Consider the following 23,227-nt stretch of genomic DNA (forward strand, 5'->3'; position numbering starts at 1 on the left):
TTCCTCCACCAAAAGGTAAAATTCAACTTAACCTATCTGAGGGCTCAAGAAATAGAAGCATAGTTGTTCAAATTGGGATTCTACGTAGAATCATTTTGGTCTCCGTAGAATCGGATCCTAAATCGTAAGATTCTACCAACATGAAAAACAATAATTCAACTAATTTCTTAAACAATAATGTGTGTAAAATATAGCAATAATAAGGCCAAAATAGAAAAAAAAAAAAAAAAATTATAAAAAAATTATTCTAAAATCCGACTATAATATAAAATAAAAATCTAATGGAAAAATAATTCCAACCGAAGTGTGATGGGCTAAATATATTTTTCTTTGGTGGAAGGTTATACAAGTTTTATAAATAATAAAGAGATATATGCATATAAGCTAGAGTTTGGGCTGAAGCAAACTGGTCTAAAGGCCCCCCAAAAATACAGATCAGTGGCTTTTTTCCCTGAAATATTCTAGAGGTGGATAATGTACATAAGCTACAGCTTGGGCTGAAGCAAACTTTCTCAGAGACCCCAAAAAAATACAAATCAGTTCTAGAGGAGGATAATGATGCCCCACCAAACAAAACAAACAAAATAACAAAAGCACACTTAAATGTGCAAGATAAATCTTTAAGAGTGTTTTTGACAGGAACACAACCACATGCTTGTTGGCAACCAAGAAAAAAAAAAGAAAAAGAAAGATGCTTCCTGAGTAGTCCGTCCATACATACTGAACTACTTTGCTTCATATCATCATCACTTAGTCCGGCGGTCTAGGTGGTGGCCAAGATGCAGTGAAGCCATTTTCCCATTCCTTCATAACCAGGTAAGCCTCCAATCGTGTCGCTTTGCAAGATGCTTTCTTATTTTGTATCCCAACCATCAAAAGAAGGAACCAGCCAACAAAAAAAGGGTCTCAAACAAGAAATCAAGTAGAATCGGTGCAAGCGCATACAATTGTGCGATTCTACAATTCTACATAGGATTCTACTGATTCTACGTACGATTCTGTCAAGGAAACGATTTTATTGTGATTTGGATTGATTTTGGGGGCTGGGATCGTAGAATCTTGCGATTCTACGATCCGGAATCGCAATTTTAACAACCATGATTATTTGCTATGTGGTTTCATATATCTGTGCCGGTGTGGCTCAATTAGTTCTATGGTTGAGCTAACTTCGCTCAGCTGGGTACAACACAATGATTATCATGTTTCAAGAGTATGAGAACAGGAGTGGAAGTTACTGACGGTGGTACACTAATGCATTAGTACTATAGTTGGTGCACTTGTTGTGTATGGTCATTAGTCTTTATATAATGGTTATTTGAATAGACTTTTTCATTATATTTAGCCAATACAATTGTACGACTTATCGTCCTTGGATTTTCTCTTTTTGGCTGGATCTTTATTCATTTTAAGACCAAAATGATCCCATCTCTACTGTACTGCTGAATATACCATGTACCTTTATTGGGTGCATCACATGTAGAAGAATATACTGCTTTGTGAATAACAAACCTTTTTATCTGGATTTAATTATGTATTCATATCAGGGTCCATTACTGTTATTATAATCAATAATGTCATAAGTTAGATCTGTGTGCGATCTTCCTTCCCAGCACCACACGTAGACGGGACCCCACTGGCACTGAGTGTTGCCCTTACTTCTATTATCTGATTTTATTGATATATTTTCTCATTTGGGCATTTAAGATGATAAAAGTTGATCCGGATATGGCCAATCTATTGCATTGGGTCTGTGAGAGCTCTAATATGGAACATGTAGTTGCTACTTGCAGCATTGTGCATGTTTAGCACAGTTTTTGGGTACCAGCCTTTTGGAAGTATGTTGGACATATACCTTGGTTGCTTTCTTATTGATGTTACCCCTACTTCCATTTATTATTCTTTGAAATTTTTTCTGATATAACATATCCAGCTCTTCTTTTATTTATTTTACAGTGCAAATTATTGTGATATTGACGAAAATGGGGTACGACACATGGTATTCTGTCGCGTAATAATGGGAAATATGGAGCTTGTTCATCCTGGATCCAAACAGTTCCATCCCAGTAGCGAGGACTTCGATAGTGGAGTCGATGATCTTCAAATTCCAAGACATTATATAGTTTGGAATATGAATATGAATACCCATATTTACCCAGAATATGTTGTTAGTTTCAAAGTCTCTTCCAATGCTGAAGGTGATAATTTATCCTTAAGTTTTTCATTTGATGGCCAATGCATTTGTTTTCTTGATAACTTTGCATGAGATACCCTATTTGTGTCATACAATATGTACGCTATTCAATTAATGTCGTATATGTTTGATGCAACATGCCAAAAGATTTGGATAGTCCGAAACCATGTAGTTGATCCCAGCTGTCCAATCTCATTTAAGCTTTAATGGCGAAAGCTCAAAAGTTGCTAGGACTGTAAACAGGGGTTCATCTATCACCTCGCTTGGACATGAGCTTATATGTGTTTCGGGTGATGAAACATCAATAGATCTCCTGGATCAATGAGTGTGTCCCATGTCTTTTCTACAGGATTTGTCCTTTTCCTTTTGGTTTGTCTTTTGACTTGAAAATAGGATCTATAAATTGCCTCTTTTGAAACATTTTTAGCACTTGAGCACTGGCACTTCTATTGTCCTGACAGGTTTTTTGGTCCAAAATGAGAGCAAGGTTGATGTTTCAGGGGTCAGTGCTTGTAGTCAGGGGCCGCAGGTCCAGTTGCAGTTGAGTTCATCTCCATCTGATTTGGTAAGTATCGTAACTCATCAGAAATTCTAATTATTATGCTTGCCTTCCTTTTATATCTTGTTTCATAATAGTTCTTATTTAACTTTTGACTTGTGATTAGAAAATTTTGATTGTTGACCTCTCCATTATGTTGCTTGGATTAGACTGATTATTACATAAATGATTATGATATGGTAGATTGAGATTTATAATTAGATAAAAAGATCATGTTTGTTTATTACTTAACAAAGAAGTAGTTTCTTTTTGAATTTAAGAGCTTCTTTTCTTTATACATGCATGTATTTTAACAATAATAAATTTAAGACTTGGTTCTGATTAAATACTTTTTTAGTTAGTCAATTTTAATTCTGGTCAGCTTACTGATGATGGTATCTTCAGAGGGGCTCTTTCTCCCCAAGTCATTCTTTCTTCGGGCAGCCAAGAACTGAAAGTGGTAGGTGCAGTTGCATCCCCTTGTATGGATTCAAACAAGCTTAACGAAATTGGTTCTCTAAATTTTCCATAGCTTTGTTTGAGGCTGGTTTCAAGTAATCCACTGCAGATTATTCCTTATGCACTCTCAAGACAAAAGGAGCGTGGAGGCAAAGGTTCAACAATCCCTTAACCAAAACAAAGGAAGCATAAATTATTGTCATTTGGTTAACCAAAACTAATTTATATGACTTTTACAGATTCAATCAGCTATATCCGAACCAAACATTAGCTTAAATAAACCTGGGGTCGTCTTGGCTATCTTAATACCAGGTCTACTAGATATGTAGCTGTGACATCAATCAACCAGCTTCCCGAAAATCTTGAAAGCTGGGGATCTTTCGCCATCTTGGTCACGGAAAAATATTTATACCGTCATTCAGACTTATACTTGTTGGACCATAATATGGAAGCTGGAATGCAGGGAAGCATTTGACAAGCTATTTCTGTAATTCAAATTTTATATTCAGTTGTTATGTGTGGTCATTGTGCAGGATGAACTATTTATGGAATTTATGAAAGTTAAGCTTCAAGCACTTAGTCTTTTCCGACCAAGAACAAAAAGCATATGCTTTGGATGGGGCCGATGGGCAACAACAGTTGGATGAAATAATTATCGAAAACAATAAAAAATTATATAAAAGCTGATGTTAGCAACATACAATTCTAGACAAACATTTGGAATGTGAATTGGGTTCACATTAGGCCTGCATAACTCATCCCCCACCTAAACCCAATACCAAGCCAACAAAATTGAACAATCTTATCAAAACCCATACTTCTGTATATCTAGTAGCTCAAGAAAAACTTACGACCAAACGGGAAAGGCAACGGGCTATTAATTCCACTCCAGTTTACAATTCACTTCTAATTGTCTTTTCTAATGGTACATTTCATAGGAGGGAAAAGTGGGATAACGAATTGGCTAGAAGGAAAAGGAGATAGAGGGCGGACTTTCCATCATATGGTATGAAGAAAAGGAGAAGGCAAAGGAGGAGGGAAGAGGACTTCCTCCAGGCCCATCAAATCCCGTCCTCCTAAAAAAGAGAGTAAATGAGGACGCCCCTCCTTTCTTTTATGCGTTTGCCCTTTCGAAAACACCATTCTAAGAATTTTAATGGAACAAACAACATTCCCATCTTTCTTCTCCTTCCTGCTCAACCAAACAAAAAATCAGGTTTGACAGCTTCCTCTCCCCCAGTTTAACTTATCCAATAATCTAGACACCCCAATTTTTAGTCTCCTGTATAATCGAAATGAAGACAGAAGAAGGAAAACGTTAGAAAAATCACAAATTGACACATGGTTTTTAAATAATCAAAGCAATATGCACTCTTGCACTACCGTACAGCTGCAAGCACACAAGAAAGAAGTATGATGTAACGATCCACTCCACCACGTGGTATGATACTATCCGCTTTAGGCCTGAGTCCGCACAGTTTAGTTCTTGAGTTTTACCCCAAAAGGTCTCATACCATTTGCAGACTTCACCTTTCCCAGACAATGTGGGATTGTACAACCTGTAGCTCGCCCAGTGTCTCTTTGCACCCGCCAACATTCTATGGAGCCCAACGTCCCCGTTGGCCACACTTCCAGCTGAGCTCCGGCTCTGAACATTTGTAACGATCCACTCCACCACATGATATGATACTGTCCATTTTGTTTCCGAGTCCGTTCGGTTTTATTCTTGGGTTTTACCCCAAAGGCCTCGTACCATTTGGAGATCAAAACAATACATATAAGCACTTCACCTTCACCTTACCCAGGCGTTGTGGGATTGTGCAACCTGTAACTCGCCCAGTGTCTCTTTGCACCCTCCCACATAGGTTGCCACATACAAACTCAAGATTTTGCCAATAGAATTAACTAATCAAATTCAATGTTACCAAAGATGCTCGATGTGCATGTCTAATTGTTCTCGTAAGGTTAGACATGAAAATATAGGCATGCAACATATCCAATATATACTTTTGGCACCAAGGCAAGTCCATCAGCCAAAAACAAATTCATCATAGTCAAGCACCAAGTTACTTTAAGAAGGGGAAAAAAGAAGTGCAACCCAAACATCTTTTCCGCAACAGAATATAAAAGTGCTAACACCTACACACTCCAACACCTCCTAAACGTTCATAATCAAAAGAAATTTCAACTTTACAATTGTAAAGCTAAAATCTGATTAAGACACTGCTAATTCATTTCTATGATTCAGAAATCTTCAAGGTGGTACAGGACTATTCTGGGGATTTGTGGATATCAAAAGTAAATACAAGAAATCAGGGGCACTGCAGATGGGATGAGATTCTGCTCTGGTGGGAAAAGCGAATTTCCAGGCATTCATTGTTGGTTTTACTGAAGTACCACATGGGTGGAAATAGCAGCATCAATAATTTGGAAAGGCATAGAAGCAAAAGAAGTATTATCTATGAGGTAAGTGGTAGGTTGCTGGAAAAGAAGTTCAGGTACTCAGGAGTGCAGAGGTCTGGGGGTAAGGCAATGGGCAGCAACCACACTCATTCATCGGTTTGAAGGGCTTCAAATAGTAGATAAGATAGACGTGCGCATGAGGTTCAACATGTTGAAGGACTTCAAATAGACGGCGGATTTTGAACTTTTGATAGAACTATGTATCAGATAAGGCCTTGGGAAAGTATGGGCCAAACAATTGAAAGTTCAGCCGAGTAAACAGGGATCAAGCAGGGAAGCATGGGTCTAAGCAAGCCATAGGGATTTTTCTTTTTCTTTTTTTCACAATCCAAAACCCTGTTTACAAAATCTGTTGGAAATTGTGTCTCAAATTCCTATTCTAATTAAGATTCTATTTTAGAGTTGTATTCTATTAGGTAATTTCTTATTTGGCAAGTCTTAGCCTCTAAGAAACTGTAATCCTTATCCAACAAGGAATTGGGTTTGGAACTCTATAAATAGATACATAGGCTTTGGGTTGAGACTTATGAGATTGAGAGAGATGTAGTCTCATGAGGGAGTTGATGGGTAGAGGTAGTATGCGGGTTGATAGAGTAGGAAAAACACCGATGATGCTGGTAGCGAGGAAATAGACTCGTGGAGTTGTGGTGTTGGTACTCTATTGTTATAATATCTCTACAAATCATAGTGGAATTGTTAGCATTTATGATACCACGATTTATGGTATAACTTACCATAATAGCCGAGATATGATAGGCCCAAATCATGGGATGTGATTTACCATATTATCTGTGAGATATGATAGCCACAAATCATGTATTTGACTTTACGCATATGTCTGGGCATAGAATATGCAATGATTTGATTTAGTTTCCTTTCTTGTAATATGAGCATGTGCTCGTTTTATTTATAAATACTAGAGCTGTGAATGGGTAATTTATCTCATTCAAGCCTTTACGTAATTCTCTATTTTCTCTTCTTTTTATATATTTCTACTTGGTATCAGAGCTAACACCTTTCCACACCTTTCAGCAACCTTGCTACTTGTGCGACAGCTACCTTAGGTTGTTTGTGACATCGTGTGACGTTGCCTACACATGTTTTTCTGTGTTGCTGTTTTGTGATCGAAAACAAGTATTTTTAAGTTTTACAATTTCTTTTTCACTCTTCTAGGGTTGGGTAAATTGGGATAGTTGGTTTCCAACACCTAGAAGGGCTTGGGTAAAAAAAATTAGTTTACAAAGAGGTTCCGAATATTAAGAAGGAGGCTGTCTGGCTATATGTAAGCGGGCAACGCTCCTTAAAAAAGGTATGTATTTGGATTTTTCGGGAATGGTCTGAGGAGACAATGTTTATGGTCTGAGGAGACCCTTTGATTTATTAACAGAATTTGTGGTGTTTTTGGAGTTCTTTTTATTGTCGTGTGACAGATTATGGCAGATTCAGGGTCCTCGACTGTTAATTCTCTTGGTTCACGTTCTGTGGGTGGTGGTGCCATTTTTCCCACCAACTCATCAGAAAATCCAGGACTTCAAATCACCACAGTGAAGTTGGATGGTTCCAACTATTTGATTTGGGCACAGTTTACCAAAATGTTCATTGGTGGCAAAGGCAAGATTGGCTATATTACTGGTTCTGAGAAAGAGCCAGCTGAGTCAGAGAAGGCATATCCACAGTGGTTTGCAGATAACGCTATGGTTATGTCTTGGCTAGTCAATTCGATGCAACCAAACATAGCTGTTGGCTATATGTTTATGAAGACTGTTAAGCAGATTTGGGATTCAGTTCAACGCACTTATTCTCAAAAGCAGAATAATGCACGAATTTTCCAGCTGGGGCGAGATATCACCAGGATTTCTTAGAGTGACTTGACAGTTTCAGGTTATATCGCCAAGCTTCGTGCTATTTGGGAGGAGATGTCATATTATGATTCCTTCCACTGTTGGAAGGATCCAGATGATGCAGTTTTATATGCAGGAATTGTGGAGTAGAATCGAGTGTTTCAGTTTCTTACCGGGTTGAACGACGAGTTTGAGTATGCTCGTGTTCATTTATTGGGCTTATCTTCATTCCCTACTCTTGAGGATGCATATTCCTATGTGTTGTCAGATGAGAGCCGCCGGACTCATCCATTAGGTGTTGCTTCTGTTGATCGTTCTGCTATGGCAGTTTGGATTCCCAACCTTTCAAGAATTTCACCATCCCAGTCAGTTCAGAGCACTACCACCGATCCTCCTCTGGGACGACAACGTGGACGGTGTGACCATTGCGGAAAAATTGGTCACATCAAATCTCGTTGTTATGCTCTACATGGACGTCCACCGCAACAGAAACAACAGCCTCGATCCTCTGCACATTCTGTTACACAACCAGTCTCGTTGTCAATTCCTGACAACCCTGCCTCTACATCTTCTGCCACAATTACCTTGACTCAAGCTGATTTGGACAAGTTCAAGCAATTCTTTAACCAAATGGAGGCATCATCTTAGCCAACCTCCACTTATGCCCACTCAGGTACTATTGCGTCTGCACATAGCGTATCTACATCTTCAACACCATGGATCATTGATTCTGGTGCTTCAGACAATATGACTGGTATGTCCTTGCTCTTCCAATCTTATAGTATCTGCTCTGGCCAACACAAGGTCCGCCTTGCGGATGGCTCTCCATCTTCCATTGCTGGGAAGGGTCACATATCAGTTACTCCTTCATTAACTTTGTCAAATACACTTCATGTTCCAAAGTTGACTACAAATCTTATTTCTGTTAGTAGCGTTACCAAACAATTAAATTGTAGTGTAACGTTCTTTCCCTCTCATTGTATTTTTCAGGATCTGGTGTCGAAACGGACGATTGGCAGTGGGCGTGAAGTAGACGGTTTATGCCTGTTGGATGCTCCTTTGTCACCGCAAGCACATTCAACTTCATTTTCTAATATTGTTTCATCTAATAAATCCCAGCTTATGGGTTGGCACATGCGTTTAGGACATATTTCTTTTGGTTATTTGAAACATTTATTTCCTTCCTTATTTTGTAACGTGGTAGTGTCAGATTTATCCTGTGAAACATGTCATATGGCTAAACATGTTCGTTCCAATTATCCTGCTAGTAGCAATAAATCTGTTTTAACACCTTTTGATCTTGTTCATTCAGATGTGTGGGGTCCTTGCCCAATTATTTCTAGTCTTGGATTTCGATATTTCGTGTTGTTCATTGATGATCATAGTCGTGTTACTTGGGTTTATCTTATGAAAACCAAAAATGAGGTATACACCATTTTTAAAAATTTTATGACAATGGTTCAGACTCAATTTGGTCGTACCATTAAAAAATTCCGATCTGACCAGGGTACAGAGTACACTTATGGGGAGGTACAATGGTTATGTACAGAATTTGGGATTGTGCATCAGCTGGCTAATGTTAAAACTCCTCAACAGAATGGTCGTTCTGAGAAAAAGAATCGCCACATCCTTGACTTCTGCATTGGCATGAATGTTCCCCAGTCATTTTGGGGAGATGCAGTTCTTACCGCTGTTTACATCATTAATAGGACTCCTTCTAGGATTCTTAACTTTGCAGCCCCACACTCAATCTTACATCCCAATTCATCTCTGTTTTTGATTCCTCCACGAGTCTTCAGGGGGGTGTGCTTTGTTCAGCAGTTGGGGCAAACTCGTACAAAGCTTGACCCCAAAGCTCTGAAGTGTGTGTTTTTGGGCTATTCTCACTCTCAAAAAGGTCATAGGTGTTACCATCCTCCCAGTCGTCGGCGGTTTATATCCATGAATGTTTCTTTCTTTGAGCATACACCATACTATAGTGGTTCAGTTGGTTCTCAGAGTGAATGGTTCCCATTGAATATAATGGATGATCACCTTCTTCCGTCTTCAACTCCTCTAGCATTACCTGTTTCTTCTTCTGTAATTCCTCCTCGTGATACCCCTCCAGCAGGGGCAATTGTTCCTTTTTCACAAGTTTATAATCGGAGACAACAGGTACAAGCTTCTACTCCCACGATCGACTGCCGTGTTCCTTCGGCACCAGCTCCGCCTTCTCAAGCTATTGTTTCGCTTGATGATCGCCCCATTGCTCTTCGAAAGGATAAACGTTCTTGTACTTACCCTATTTCTAATTTTGTTTCTGATTATGCTCTCTCACCCTCCTATCGAAGTTTTCTTGTTTCTGTTGCCTCGGTTCCTGTTCCTTCCAGTGTTGCAGATGCGCTAGCACAACCTCAATGGCGTGATGCTATGACAGAAGAACTACAAGCACTTGAGAAAAATCAGACTTGGGACATGGTTCCGCTTCCTATTGGACAAAAGACTGTGGGTTGTCGTTGGGTGTTTACAGTCAAACATAATCTAGATGGGTCAGTTGCTCGTTACAAGGCCTGATTGGTTGCCAAGGGTTATGCTCAGACTTATGGCACAGATTATCAAGAGACTTTTGCCCCTGTTGCCAAGATGAATACCATCCGTGTATTATTTTCCGTTGCTACAATTCGATCTTGGCCTCTATTTCAGTTAGATGTCAAGAATGCCTTTCTTAATGGTGATTTGCAGGAGGAGGTGTACATGGTTCCTCCTCCGGGATTTCGTTCTCCTGCTCATTCTGGTATGGTATGTCGTCTTCGTCGTTCTCTATATGGCCTTAAGCAGTCTCCTCGAGCTTGGTCTGATCGCTTTGGCACTGTTATGCTCAAGTTTGGTTTCCATCAAAGTGCAGCTGATCATACCTTGTTTTTATGTCATTCAGGCGGTAAGACAGTTGCTCTCATTGTGTATGTCGATGATATTATTCTAACCGGCGATGAGACTATCAGAATTAATGAGGTTAAGAGCTATCTTGGCCGTCAGTTTGAGATTAAGGATCTTGGTCCCCTACGATACTTCTTGGGCATTGAGGTGGCTCGCTCCAAGATTGGCATTTTCATCTCTCAACGCAAGTATGTTCTTGACTTGCTTTCTGCTTCTGGTCAGCTTGGCGCTCGTCCTGCTGATACTCCGATTAAGCAGAATCATCGGTTGGCTGATTCTGAGGGGGAGTTGTTGTCAGATATTGGTCAGTATCAACGACTTGTGGGGAAACTCATCTATTTATCCATGACTCGACCTGACATTGCTTATGCCGTGAGTGTCGTGAGTTAATTCATGCACTCTCCTCGTGCCCCACACCTTGATGCAGCTATTCGGATTCTTCGCTACTTAAAAGGGTGTCCAGGCCGTGGTATTTTGTTTGCTAATCATGGTCACTTACGTGTTGAGGCTTGGACAGATGTTGATTATGCAGGATCAATTTCAGATAGGAGGTCTACTTCAGGTTATTGTACCACTATTGGTGGTAACTTGGTTCCTTGGCGCAGTAAGAAGCAAGATGTTGTCTCTCGATCTAGTGCAGAGGCAGAGTATAGGGCTATGGCTCTTGGGGTAGGTGAGTTGCTTTGGTTGAAAACCTTGATGACAGACTTGTGCCTTCCAGTGTCGCTTCCATTCTCACTCTACTGCGACAACAAGTCTGCCATTAGCATAGCAGCAAATCCCGTTCAGCATGACAGGACTAAGCATATAGAGGTGGACCGTCACTTCATTCGAGAGAAGATCATCTCTGGTCAAATTTGCACTCCATTTGTCACAAGCTCTCAACAACTTGCAGACATTCTTACAAAGGGCGTCAGCAAGATTGTGTTTGAGAATTCATTGTCCAAGTTGGGCGTTTCAGATATCCACGCACCAACTTGAGGGGGAGTGTTAGCATTTATGATACCACGATTTATGGTATAACTTACCATAATAGCCAAGATATGATAGGCCCAAATCATGGGATGTGATTTAGTGATTTACCATATTATCTGTGATATATGATAGCCACAAATCATGTATTTGATTTTATTTACGCAGATGTCTAGGCATAGAGTATGCAATGATTTGATTTAGTTTCCTTTCTTGTAATATGAGCATGTGCTCATTTTATCTATAAATACTAAAGCTGTGAATGGGTAATTTATCTCATTCAAGCCTTTACGCAATTCTCTCTTTTCTCTTCTTTTTATATATTTCTACTGGAATCTCTTCTCATCCATGGACGTGGGCCGTTTTGGTTGAACCATGTATATCTTGTGTTTGTGTGTGATTACTTTGTTGGCTTTTGTTGGATCTTTGCGCTTCACACGCTTCCGCTGGCCAACAAATTGGTATCAGAGCTTTTGGTTCGAAGCAGGGATGTCATCCAAGTTTCTGGAAATCGAGAAGTTTAACGGCAGAAACGATTTCAACCTGTGGCGGGTTAGGATGCAGGCTTTGTTGGTTCAACAAGGGTTATCCAAGGCGCTGAAGGGGAATGATGCACTGCCAGTAAAGACCAAGGACAAAGATGAGGTTATAGAGAAAGCACACAGTATGATTTTGTCGTGCTTGAGTAACGAGGTTCTGCGAGAGGTTGCTGGAGAGACTAAGGCGGATGGGCTTTGGCAGAAGTGCCAATATATGACGAAATCTCTTGTGAATCGATTGTATCTAAAGAAGTGGTTGTTCACTCTTCAGATGCACGAAGGGTCGTCTCTGAAAGACCATCTTGACGAGGTAAATAGTATCATCATGGATTTGAATAATATTGATATCAAGATAGAGGATGAAGACTAGACTATTATTCTATTGTGTCCTCTACCACCCTCGTATGAGAACTTTGTCTATACAATGATGTATGGCAGAATTGCCTTGTCCATGGAAGGCGTGAAGGCAGCTCTAAATTCTAAGGAGTTGCAGAAAAGGGCGTTTGAGGGCAATACAGAAAGTGCAGCAGAGGGGTTATTTGTTAGAGGAAGAACGAATCAGAATGGAGGGTCTGGTAGCAAAGGTCGTTCTAAGTCTAAGAGGAGTCAAACAATTTGTTCTTTTATTACCATCTTAACCCAAAGAGCTTTTAAAAAACACACCATCTTAATTCTTCTAACCTAGCCAGATTCTAAAAGTCCCTCTTAACGCCAATTACAAACCATCCATACCTGCTTAACTAAATGCCTTGCAAAACGATGGCTTTGAGACCACCTCCAGAAACTTCCCTATTTCAACTTTCAAGGTCAAAGCTCCTCCTTCCTGTATATAAAATTTTCCAGCAAACGCAGGACTTGGGTTCAATTAAATTGAAAAGAATGCAACCATCCCACATCACTTGCTTTTCGCATAAAAATCGTAGTACTCTTCACATAATACAAAAATCTTAGCACATACATTTTCCAAACGCTAATATACATTCAAAGTATTTCCTGATTCCAACTTCTCACAAAGATCACATATAACCCTATATTCCATATAACATTGATGTAGATTAACACCTCAAAGTGCACGCTAAAAGGAAGAAAGGGGACAGGGGCGGAGGGAAGGGGGGGCTGGCGGGGGCCATGGCCCAATTTTTTGGAAATTTTTTTTTTTAGTATAGGTAAAAATAAAAATAGTATAGCATATATGGTATAAAATCTATACTTGGCACCCTTAAGAAATAAAAAATTTCCTTTCTTTAATTAGCATTTACAAAAGATAGTTTATACATAATCTAAAATAAAGTGATTTAATTGACGACTATAGAACCCCAATAAAAACATATTCACATAAAAATTTAATGTGGCTATCTTAAAATTTCAACTCAAACACCGTTCTTTCCATAATTTGACTATCTTAAAATCCTTCCAACTCAAGCACGATTCTTTCCATAACCTTATTATCCTAAAATTCCATCTCATACATGATTCTTTCCATCTCCGCCCCTGAAAGGGGAAGAGAGAAGTGAATGCTGTCCGAAGCAATAGACTCTGAGTTTCAACCATAGGCATAACGCGATTGGAGACTACTTTTGGGCTTTCCCTAAACCCACGTTGTCCAAATACTTTTTGAATGGAAATTCAGGTTGGAAGATCAGGTTACTACAGGTGTATCCAACTCCGTAAGGTGTTTGGTTACAGATCTTTTTTGTTTTTTTTGATAAGTATGTTTGGTTACAGTCTTACAGATCTTGTGAAGTCCACGTAATTGGTCCGTCCTAAAATGAAGATATTTTGTCTACTGGGTGTTTTTAAATTTGAATTAGCAACGCTCTATAGAAACAAGTCACATTTAATAATTGAGTCTAATAATGACAAACCTAACAGAAAAGGAAAAAAAAAAAAAAAAGTCTACTATTGACAAGCCTATCTGAAAAAAAAGTCTAGTAATGACAAACGCAGCAAATTAATCATTAAAATGCTCTGAAGATGTCAACAATTTAAATTACTAGAGTTCACAATTTTTAAGTAGGACCTGGGCCGAGAAAACTTCCATTAATTAAATTAATTCATAGCAAAGTGCCACAGCTCTTATGGTATATCCTATATAGCAAATTATCTTTTTGCCAAACATGACTGTATGCCTTCGCATTAGAAAAGGAAAAAAAAAATTAAAAAATCCCCGATACATACGAACAAATTATAGACTACCCTCGCATTTGGACTTGGGTACCCTGTCAGGCAAACACACGAGACTTCTCTGTATATACCAATTACAATAATGGTTGAGCAAGAAGGTCTGACACACACACACACACACACACACAACAAAACCTAGACCGTGGATAATGGCCCAGCTAATCATCCAAATGTTGAGCTCTTGTCTGACTTAGATCAACCTGAAGTTCATTCTTACAGCAGGCTGAGCATGTGTGGGGCTACTAAGCTATATTAGTCTCTGCTTCAGGCTGAGTTCCGTCTGACCTCAGCAATCAGTGCTTTCTAGTCCTAAATTGAATTGTATTGAAAATTGAACCATAACAAGGGGATTAGTCTATTCCATGTTTGCACTCACCGGGTTTGCACTGGAGTACTTGGATCGTCGTGTGTTTGGTTATGATCATTTAGTTCCTGCTCATCATGGATTCATACTTGTTTATCTGATACACTTGACATGTTAGTGATGGTTTTAGTTTGTGCCTTTTAGGCTTTGATGGTATTGCTGCGCAAACTTCTATGTCCTTTAACACGAGCATCCTGTTTTAATTGCCATCAGGTTCCAGTCAAGAAAACTCAAGTTACTGAAGAAAAAGTTGCTAATCTGGATTGCTCTAGAAAAACTCCAAAGTCCCCTTGGATGCCCTTTCCAATGTTGTTTGCAGCCATCTCAAAGAAAGTCCCTGCTAAAGATATGGAACGGATAAATACTTATTATGAGTTATTCATGGTATGCAAGTGTGATGGGATATGTTTGTTTCTATCTCGTTATTTGGATGTATTCTTTTTAGTTTTGTGATTTTTTTCCTCCTTGATCTTTGTCAGAAGAAGAATATAACTCGGGATGAATTCATCAGAAGGTTGAGGTGCATAGCTGGGGACGCTTTGTTGAGGTCTACAATAACAGATCTTCAGTCAAAGGTATGGTTAATACTTCTTGTGATTTAATTGCTGTGAGAATCATTTTATGGTGTAGGCTGTGCAACGAGTAGCTATGATTTTGATATATCACAGGCTAGATTAATAATTATAAATTCGTAAATTTTGTACATGAATAAGATTTCTAGGCTATCATAGATGAAGGTCACATGTCATGGTTCTCATTTGACCTTAAGTTGTGGCCACATGATCAAAGGATTGTAACTATGCCCCGCGCCTAGGTTCCATAAAAGTCCCAAGCTCGTCAAGGCTCTGCCAGAGTGCCTCTTAAACTGGTACAAGCCAGACCCCTTCAGTCAGGCTCACATAAAGCTCTCAAGCTCGTGCTTTTAGCAAGCTCCAAGCTTTAAAAATGCGTGCCTTTGATTTTTTAATCATTAATTCTGTTTCTCTTCATTTTAAAAGAATATGAATTTACATTTCTACACGTCTTGGTCATGTTTGATGGATTACATTGTTTAGTCTTATGGTATGTTTGACAGAATAAATGGGCTTATGGTGACTACTTATGTTAATTGTTTGCAATACTTGATTCCACATTTTTATTTTAACTAATAATTATTACACACATGCCTTACTTTTTAGGTTCTCACCTTACATTGTGCCTTGCGCTTGAGCTCCGGAGACTTGCCACCTTGAGCCTTTAATAACTATGATATTTAGTATCTAGCTTTATGGTAACTTGTTACTGTCAATACCTGTACTATGTTTATGGTCCTCCTCAAGATTTGAGAGAAACACCCACCTAGAAGTGTGACCCTTGGTGCATAGGATGGGAAAAGAATGAAAACCAACATTCTACTTTATAATCACATTTGTGAGCAGATGGGCTTCTCAGACTTTGTTGACACCTTCATGTGTTAAATCCTTAGAGTCCTTGTTTGTTTCTCTTACAGAAAAATCTACCTCATGATTGGCTAATCTATTGATTAAAAAGGAAAATGAAAAAAGAAGCCGTTGCGTGAAAGTTAACCCAATGTCTGTGTAGCTATCATGATGGACTTTGCCCAGTTGCCCTGGATGGGTCTAGTCAGCAAATCTCTAATAATTTCTGAAGGTTTTTTTTTTGCCCTTTTCTTTTGTGATCGAGGACCTAATTTAATTGCATATAAGCTTTTGGTTTGCAAATACTCTTCTTTTCTCCAAGTACACCAATTGATTGCTAGAAAGCCTATATCTACAACATTTTGCATTGGGTATGCTAAAACCTTTGAAAGGAAGAGTGGGAATGAGGAATTTTTTCTAGAGGAGATAGATAGGAACTAATTCTTGAAAAACTTAAAGGAGATGTCTTCATCTCTTAAGGCTACACGGAAGTGAAGAAAAGAATTACTTTTTATTTTATATATATATATATATATATATATATATATATATATATATATATCCTTGTAGGAAAAGAGAATGCTTTCTGTTACATTCTCTTTTTATATATATATATGTAACAAACATCAGGGGAGGGCCTTATGTGATCTTTTAATTGGAAATGGTCTGTAGGACACCTTCTAAGTTAGCTGTCCAAGATAGATTCCAAATCAAAGAGATCTTGAAAAGGGTAGCTCAATTCATTAATGTGTGGTGACCATTAGGAGGTCTTCAAATATTCTCATTTAGATATGAAGAAGGGAAGCATCCTACTGGTCTAAGAAGCATGATAGCTAAGAGTCGTTTTACCCTTTTTTTTAAGAGCCAATTTATTTATTTATTTATGTTTTGGTCATGGGCTAATTTCACAACTTAACTGGTAAAGTCTAGGCTAGAAAGTTTCAATAGCTGCAAGAATATCTCCTATGTGGAAGCTGTATTTGAGAGTTACGTCGCCCTTGGACAATAGAACCCTCTATTCAAATTCTCCAACCTATTTTGTTGAAATATACTTGGAAGTTCAAAAAGCATGGTTGCGCTCTGAGGATGTAATATGGAAAATAATGTCATTATAATGAAATTGGAGGATCATCAATACCGTCTTTTAATAGCCTCGATTGCTTAATTGTTCTAGAAGAGTTTTGAATGATCCCCAGCTGTGTTGTTAATATAACTTGCAGAATTGCTGATGCTGAAGCAACCTGTTATTCAAAATATCCATGTGGATCCAAAACCCTTTCGTCATCAACAAATATTCAACCTACACAATTGTGGTCTTCCTCCAAATCTTGTTCAAGTACTCTTTGCACATTCCTTGTGTTCATCAATTAATTTTTTTGCCTTTTCTCTTCTGTGTGGGTTCGTCAATGCATTAATTTGCCATTCCAATATTATCAGTTATATGTCCAGCTAAGACAAAGCCAACTTGACGGAAACTGTAATAGGTTCAGACTGTTCAGTTGAGGAGACTATTATTGAAGTCGATATTAAAATTAGATAAATATACTTGTACATGAGGTTTGGAGAAGGGTGATAGGGTATTGTATTCAGTGTTATTCAAGGCTCAAGGCGCACCAAGGCGCTAGAGGTCCTTTGGAGCCTAGGCGCGAGGCACACGGCGAGGCGCGCACCTGAGTGAAGTGAGGCGCACAATTGAAATTTTAAACTACCATAGTAGCATTCATATCTCACAAGTCATATCAATATTCTAAAAATTAATATCAAATACAAAAAAGTAAATCCATCAACTATATAAGCATTCAAGAACCATAAAAGGTAGCACAAATTTGTTTCTTGAAAGTCAAAACAGAGTACAAAAATAAATAAATCTATTAAAAAAAATTGTTAACAAGAAAAGAAAAAAAAAAAAAAATAGAGCCAAAAAAGAAAAAGAAAAAAGAGGCAGAGACAAAAGAAGTAGATGAAGATAGAGTAGTAGATGAGAAAAGAGTGTGTGTTAAAGAAGAAAAAGGAGAAAAAAATAGAGCCCAAAAAAAAAAAAATGGACGAGAGAAGAGAACTAGACGGAGAGAAAGAAGTAAACAAAGATGAGAAGAGAAGAGTAGAGGAGAAGAGAGGAGAGAGAAGTAGAGGGGAAGAGAGAAGAAGAAGAAAGAACTGACATGGCTTCGTCATTCGTCTCTGCCACTAGGGCTTCATCGTTGTTCTCACAGTCTCACTCTTTCTATGTTTGGTCTTGGACTTTCTTATTTGTTTATTCTTTTGAACAAAAGATCCTTCTTTGATATGCTTAGACTTTCTTATTTGTTTATTAAGTTGCCAAAAGTACCCTTTTTGGCTTAAGGGATAGAACAATCGTAAAAAAAAAAACAAAAAACAGTGAGGCGCACCTAGACAAATAGGACAAGGCGCAACCGAGGCGCACGCCTAGTAAACCTCAGTGAGCCTAGGATAACAACAGGCGCTAGACCTATGCCTCGAGCCTAGGCACGCCTTTAACAACACTGATTGTATTATGGTGGTTGCGGTGTAATTGAAATAATAAATGTACACGTACTTGAGGTTTGGAGTAGGGTGATAGTGTATTGTATCATGGTGGATGATGTGTAATCGAAATAACTTTCTTCCTAGTTGTTCAACTGCCATAATTTACCTATTAGGACCATATAACAAAAATCACGATTTAATATATATCCTAGTCCTTGGTTGTACTTTTGTCCTGGGATGGCTGTGATAGATGGAACATGTTTGGCTCGTGATTGGAAGTATTGCCAGTGATCGAGTTCGAGTCACCCAAGTGATCTTGGTATGGTTGGCTTTCCGACCTGAAAATGAGACAAGATAAGCCCAGTACTATTTTTAAATGCAACGACATCATAATGGCGGGGCAAACCTTGATTCTTGTTTGATCTGAGATGATGTTTCCAATCATGTATTGATTTGTTTGGATAGTTGGCTTTCTGTAAGTGTGTGTGTGTGTGTGTGGGTGTGTATATATATAGCACTAATCTCCATATCTCAATTAGATGGACATGATATGCATATTATTTTCAATATACCATGATGTCCAAACAGCACATGCCACACCTTAGGCTTGAAGATCTGTTTTTTACTATAATTCATTTCTCAGTCCCTCTAGTCCCAATTTCTGTAGATCTAAATGTTAATATTCTAGATTCAAGCCTATTGATGTATTTATTTAATTATTTGTAATTTTTTCAACCAATTAATGAAAATTTGAATAAGATCTTTGTACATATATGCTTATGATTTAGTAAGAAAAAAATGAAGGATCAATTCACATGATTAGATCAAATGAAATGATTATTATGTATATTGTGTCAGACTAATACCGTAATTGTATATTGTATCAGACCGATACAGTAATGGCATGTGTTAATGTTTTAGATATTTTTGTATGTTGTAGCTGCTTTGTTTTGTTTATTTTATACATCTATGTTGTTATTATTTCTGATTCTTTCAAAATCTTTGTAGTTTTTAAGCCCTTGTATATAGGACATCTTTGTGCATTGCCCTATTTTGATTTGATATGCTGTCAGTCAGTGATTTGACACTGTAGACCCTGATTCTGTGATTGAACCATGATTTCTAATTGTATTTCATATTTTTACCCAGCTATAGAAGCTGTAATAAAATCTATTCAATTATGTTGTCTCGTTGGTATTGTAAAGCTCTGATGCACTTGGGATGGAGGACGTACCAGTGTCAGACACATGTTCGACGACACGCGTGTCCGACACTCCCCAGAAGTCTCTCTCTCTCTCTCTCTTTCTCTTTCTTCTACCCATATTGGACACGCTGTTCTGACTTTGGCCGGAGTTCCCTTGTGGAAGATGGATGTGGTCAGAGGAGATAAGATTGTAATCTTATCTTCTTTTACAACTTGTTTGGTCACAAGGATTGTGTCTTTTGGATATAGAGATTTATGTATTTATATTTGTATTTTAATAGAATTTGGGCTTATGGACCTTTATATATATTTATATTTATATTTGTATTTGTATTTGTATTTTCAAAAGAAATTTAGTCTATCTGGTGGTCTTTATTTAAATGGGATATGTTTATGAATATATATGAGAAATTGAGCAAAAGTTATTTTATATATAAAAGAAAAAATTATATTATTATTTTATTGCCGTGTCCGTGCCTTAATTTTTTTTTTTAAATTGCCGTATTGCCTGTCCATGTCAGTGTCTTTACTTCATAGTGTGCAGCATTAGCAACTCATGGATGTGCTGTAGTATATCAGGAGACATCTCTGGGTTATACCTTAATCGAAGGAGGATATGCTGCCAAGTGTCAAAAATTTGGAGCTTTATGTCATTTTCAGTGTCACAGAATGTGGAATCTCCTTGTTAAATTGTCCTTTAATATGCTTCTCCTGGCTTTGTTTGCAGAGGATATCAAAGTCTAGTTGTGAGTTGGTTGCACCAAAAGAGGAGGTAGGAAGTTCAGGTGGACGCAAATAATCTGAATCACATCTCTGCCTTTTTGTTTTGTTTGGTCTGTTAACTTCCTTAAAAGACTTAAGGTTTCGAATATCAGAAGACAAGGTCGTTTGATGCTTTTATGGTAGAAATGCATCGTCATGAACTTGTGTTTATCTTGGTGGACGTGGTCGAATGGGTACTTAAACACTGTTTGGACTTTTGTTTCCTTTTTGCTAGTGAATGTTTATCCTCAGCTTTAAGCCGATACGTGGTAACTAGTCGAACTCCTTTTGGATTTGCAACTGATACAAATTCTGCCCTTTGCAGATGTATATTTTTCTATTTGAACTTTTCATCTGAATGTGAATGTTTCGTCTGTTCAATTTTCATCACGTACTTGCTTAAAAATTATAGGCAATTTCTTAACATTGTTTTTGGTTTTTCAGTACCGAGGGTTAGCTCATTGCTTGAAAACATTAGGCGTGTATAATGTAAATAGCTTTTGGAGTTCATGCAGGCTGCATTTGGAAAATTGTGGAGGATAATTGGAGATTGGATTTTCTTCGAACCACCTTCATTTTGGCATATCGATAGCCGGAGTCTGCAATTAATGGGTTAGTGGCCTAGCAGTATCAGTCTTTTACTTCTCAAAGGGAGGTTAGGGATTCAAGTTTTAGAAGAGACGTGAGAACTAACTAACTAAAAAAAAAAAAAATGATGATAGCTGGATTTACATTCTATTTCCCTAAGATTTGAAGTGCCACTTAATATTGTTTCCAAAGAACTCACTCTGAAATATAATCTACTTGGTTCTATAGAAGTTATTAAAGCCTGAGCTCTCCTCATCTTTTCTCATGTAGTGGAGTAAAAATATAGCCACTATGGTTACCTGCAGTCTTAAGTAGTTTCACTTCGGGCGGACTTGGACAATTCATAAACCCTAGATAGTGTTTTGGAAGTTGTAGGATCAAAATGTTTGTTGGATTGTTAAAAGGCTCCATAATGGCTTTTGCAATATAAGCAATGCAAAGGCTTAGAGACATTGCTCGGTTTGGTCCAATTCTGGAATGAACTAGAATTAAATTGGTCTCAGCGATCCTAGAAATTATAAAATTGAACCGTTAAAATTTAGGACTTGGTAATAGAACCGAACTGAGCCATAAATGATCGGTTTGGTTCAGTTCGATTTTATGGTTTTGGACTCAAATTATATAGAGACAGAATATTTTTATAAAGTTATTAGTCTTGCAAATATTGATCTTATGTCAATTCTATTCCTAGCTTACTTAAATAATAATAATAAAGTGTAATTTTTTTTTTTATAGTAAATTTGATGATGATTTGAAGGAATTCAAATCTAAAACGCTAAAGTCGCAAAGAAAGCTAAATAAATAATAGAAGGAAAAAATTACAAAAACAAATTAAGAATAAAAGTTATGAACCATCAATCCATCTATGCATCTTGAAAGTACATTTGGATGATTTTCTCAAAATATAAATGTACATAATAACTAAGGATGGTCACAGATCGAATTAGATTAAGTATTAATTCTAATCCAATCTGTTCTCAACAGATTAGACAAATTTTAATCCGCCATCGATGTGTTATCTCACGGATTGGATTGAATCCGCAAATTGAGTTTTACTTAAATTATCTGTTATTGTTTTTATAATTAATATTATTTATTATTTATTTATCTTTTAACCATAGCCTGATAGATAAAATTTTAATTTAATAATATTAATTTATATATTTAAATAGTTATTAACTAATACATTCTTAGATTAACTAATTAAATTAACTAATATATTATTTGAAAATATATAAATAATTTATTGGATCGGATTTTAACAGTCTAATCCGTAAGTTACGAATTCGATTTTCTTGAATCCGCCACCAATCCGTGGGTATTGGACTGATCAAATTCACAAATTATTTATCGGCCCTAAATATAATTATTTACAGTAACATCTAAAAGGATCCGTCACACTCATGACACAACTTAAGATTTCAAATGTAAGAAAATGTTTGTTTCCGTTAATAATTCAACCATGCATGAGTAGAAAATATGGATGCTAAGTCTCCACTGCGTTACTCTATTAAAATGTAGAACATGGAAAGTGTAACTTATGTACAATTGCAAATGTCGTATTCTCCAAGTGGTTGGATTGATCCTCGTGTTTGGGAGTCCATGGTCAAGTTTTGCATCCTCTCCCTACCCTCTAACAATTTACTGCTAACCCTTAACATTCTTGCCCTGAATATATATATATATATATATCCTAGATAACTAAAGGTAAGTGTTTGTTTGTTTTTGTTTTTAAACACATATTATTTATCACTTTTCTGATTTTATAATTACGATCTATTTGTGTATTTGTGATTGAATACACCAACGGTCAGTAGAGATGCCATACTCACCGGTGAGTAGACAAGTCTTGTTCTTAGGATAAATGATAATATCATAATATAAATAAGGCGGGTAATAAAATGACAATATCATAACATAAACGAGGCGGGTGATAAAATGACAACATCTTAACATAAACGAGGCAGGTGGAGTGACCTTAATTCCTCCATAAAAAAGAAAAAAGAAAAAGGAAAGGACAACTACACACTATATATTTATATTATTATTATCATTATTTTTATTTTAATTTATAAATGTCAATTGCATTATTGTTTTTCATATACACATTATCGAATGAAGTTTATATATATATATATATATATATATATATAATTTTTAATGATAATTTATCCGTGTGTCCATCTACATTTTTATTTCCCTATAAACATTTCTCGTGGATAATAAATCACATATTATGATAGACTTTTCATTTTGGAAGATCGTCCATCCACATTCTTATTTACTATATATATTTTAATG

The 23,227-nt window shown here is 37.3% G+C and overlaps 1 protein-coding gene across 5 annotated transcripts in view; it reads left to right on the forward strand.

Annotated features, from left to right (window-relative positions):
• The window catches only part of LOC132282441 (inactive poly [ADP-ribose] polymerase RCD1-like), a 32,653-nt gene extending 11,928 nt beyond the window's left edge, over positions 1 to 20,725 (forward strand). For 2 of the 5 annotated variants that reach the window (XM_059784120.1, XM_059784121.1), the window contains exons 3-7: positions 1,954 to 2,195; positions 2,653 to 2,756; positions 14,681 to 14,851; positions 14,947 to 15,042; positions 20,304 to 20,725. In XM_059784120.1, coding sequence (XP_059640103.1) covers positions 1,954 to 2,195; positions 2,653 to 2,756; positions 14,681 to 14,851; positions 14,947 to 15,042; positions 20,304 to 20,375 — 685 coding nt within the window. In that variant the 3' untranslated portion in view covers positions 20,376 to 20,725. Of the gene's footprint in view, positions 1 to 1,953; positions 2,196 to 2,652; positions 2,757 to 14,680; positions 14,852 to 14,946; positions 15,043 to 17,105; positions 18,003 to 19,521; positions 19,936 to 20,303 lie in introns of those variants that run through there. The other 3 variants (XM_059784124.1, XM_059784123.1, XM_059784122.1) reach the window with 3 other exon arrangements.
• Positions 20,726 to 23,227: the final 2,502 nt, after the last annotated feature.

Source organism: Cornus florida, unplaced genomic scaffold, assembly GCF_030987335.1.
Source record: "Cornus florida cultivar Cherokee Brave unplaced genomic scaffold, ASM3098733v1 CherokeeBrave_3.0.0_Hap2_Chr11, whole genome shotgun sequence".
Taxonomy (NCBI): domain Eukaryota; kingdom Viridiplantae; phylum Streptophyta; class Magnoliopsida; order Cornales; family Cornaceae; genus Cornus; species Cornus florida.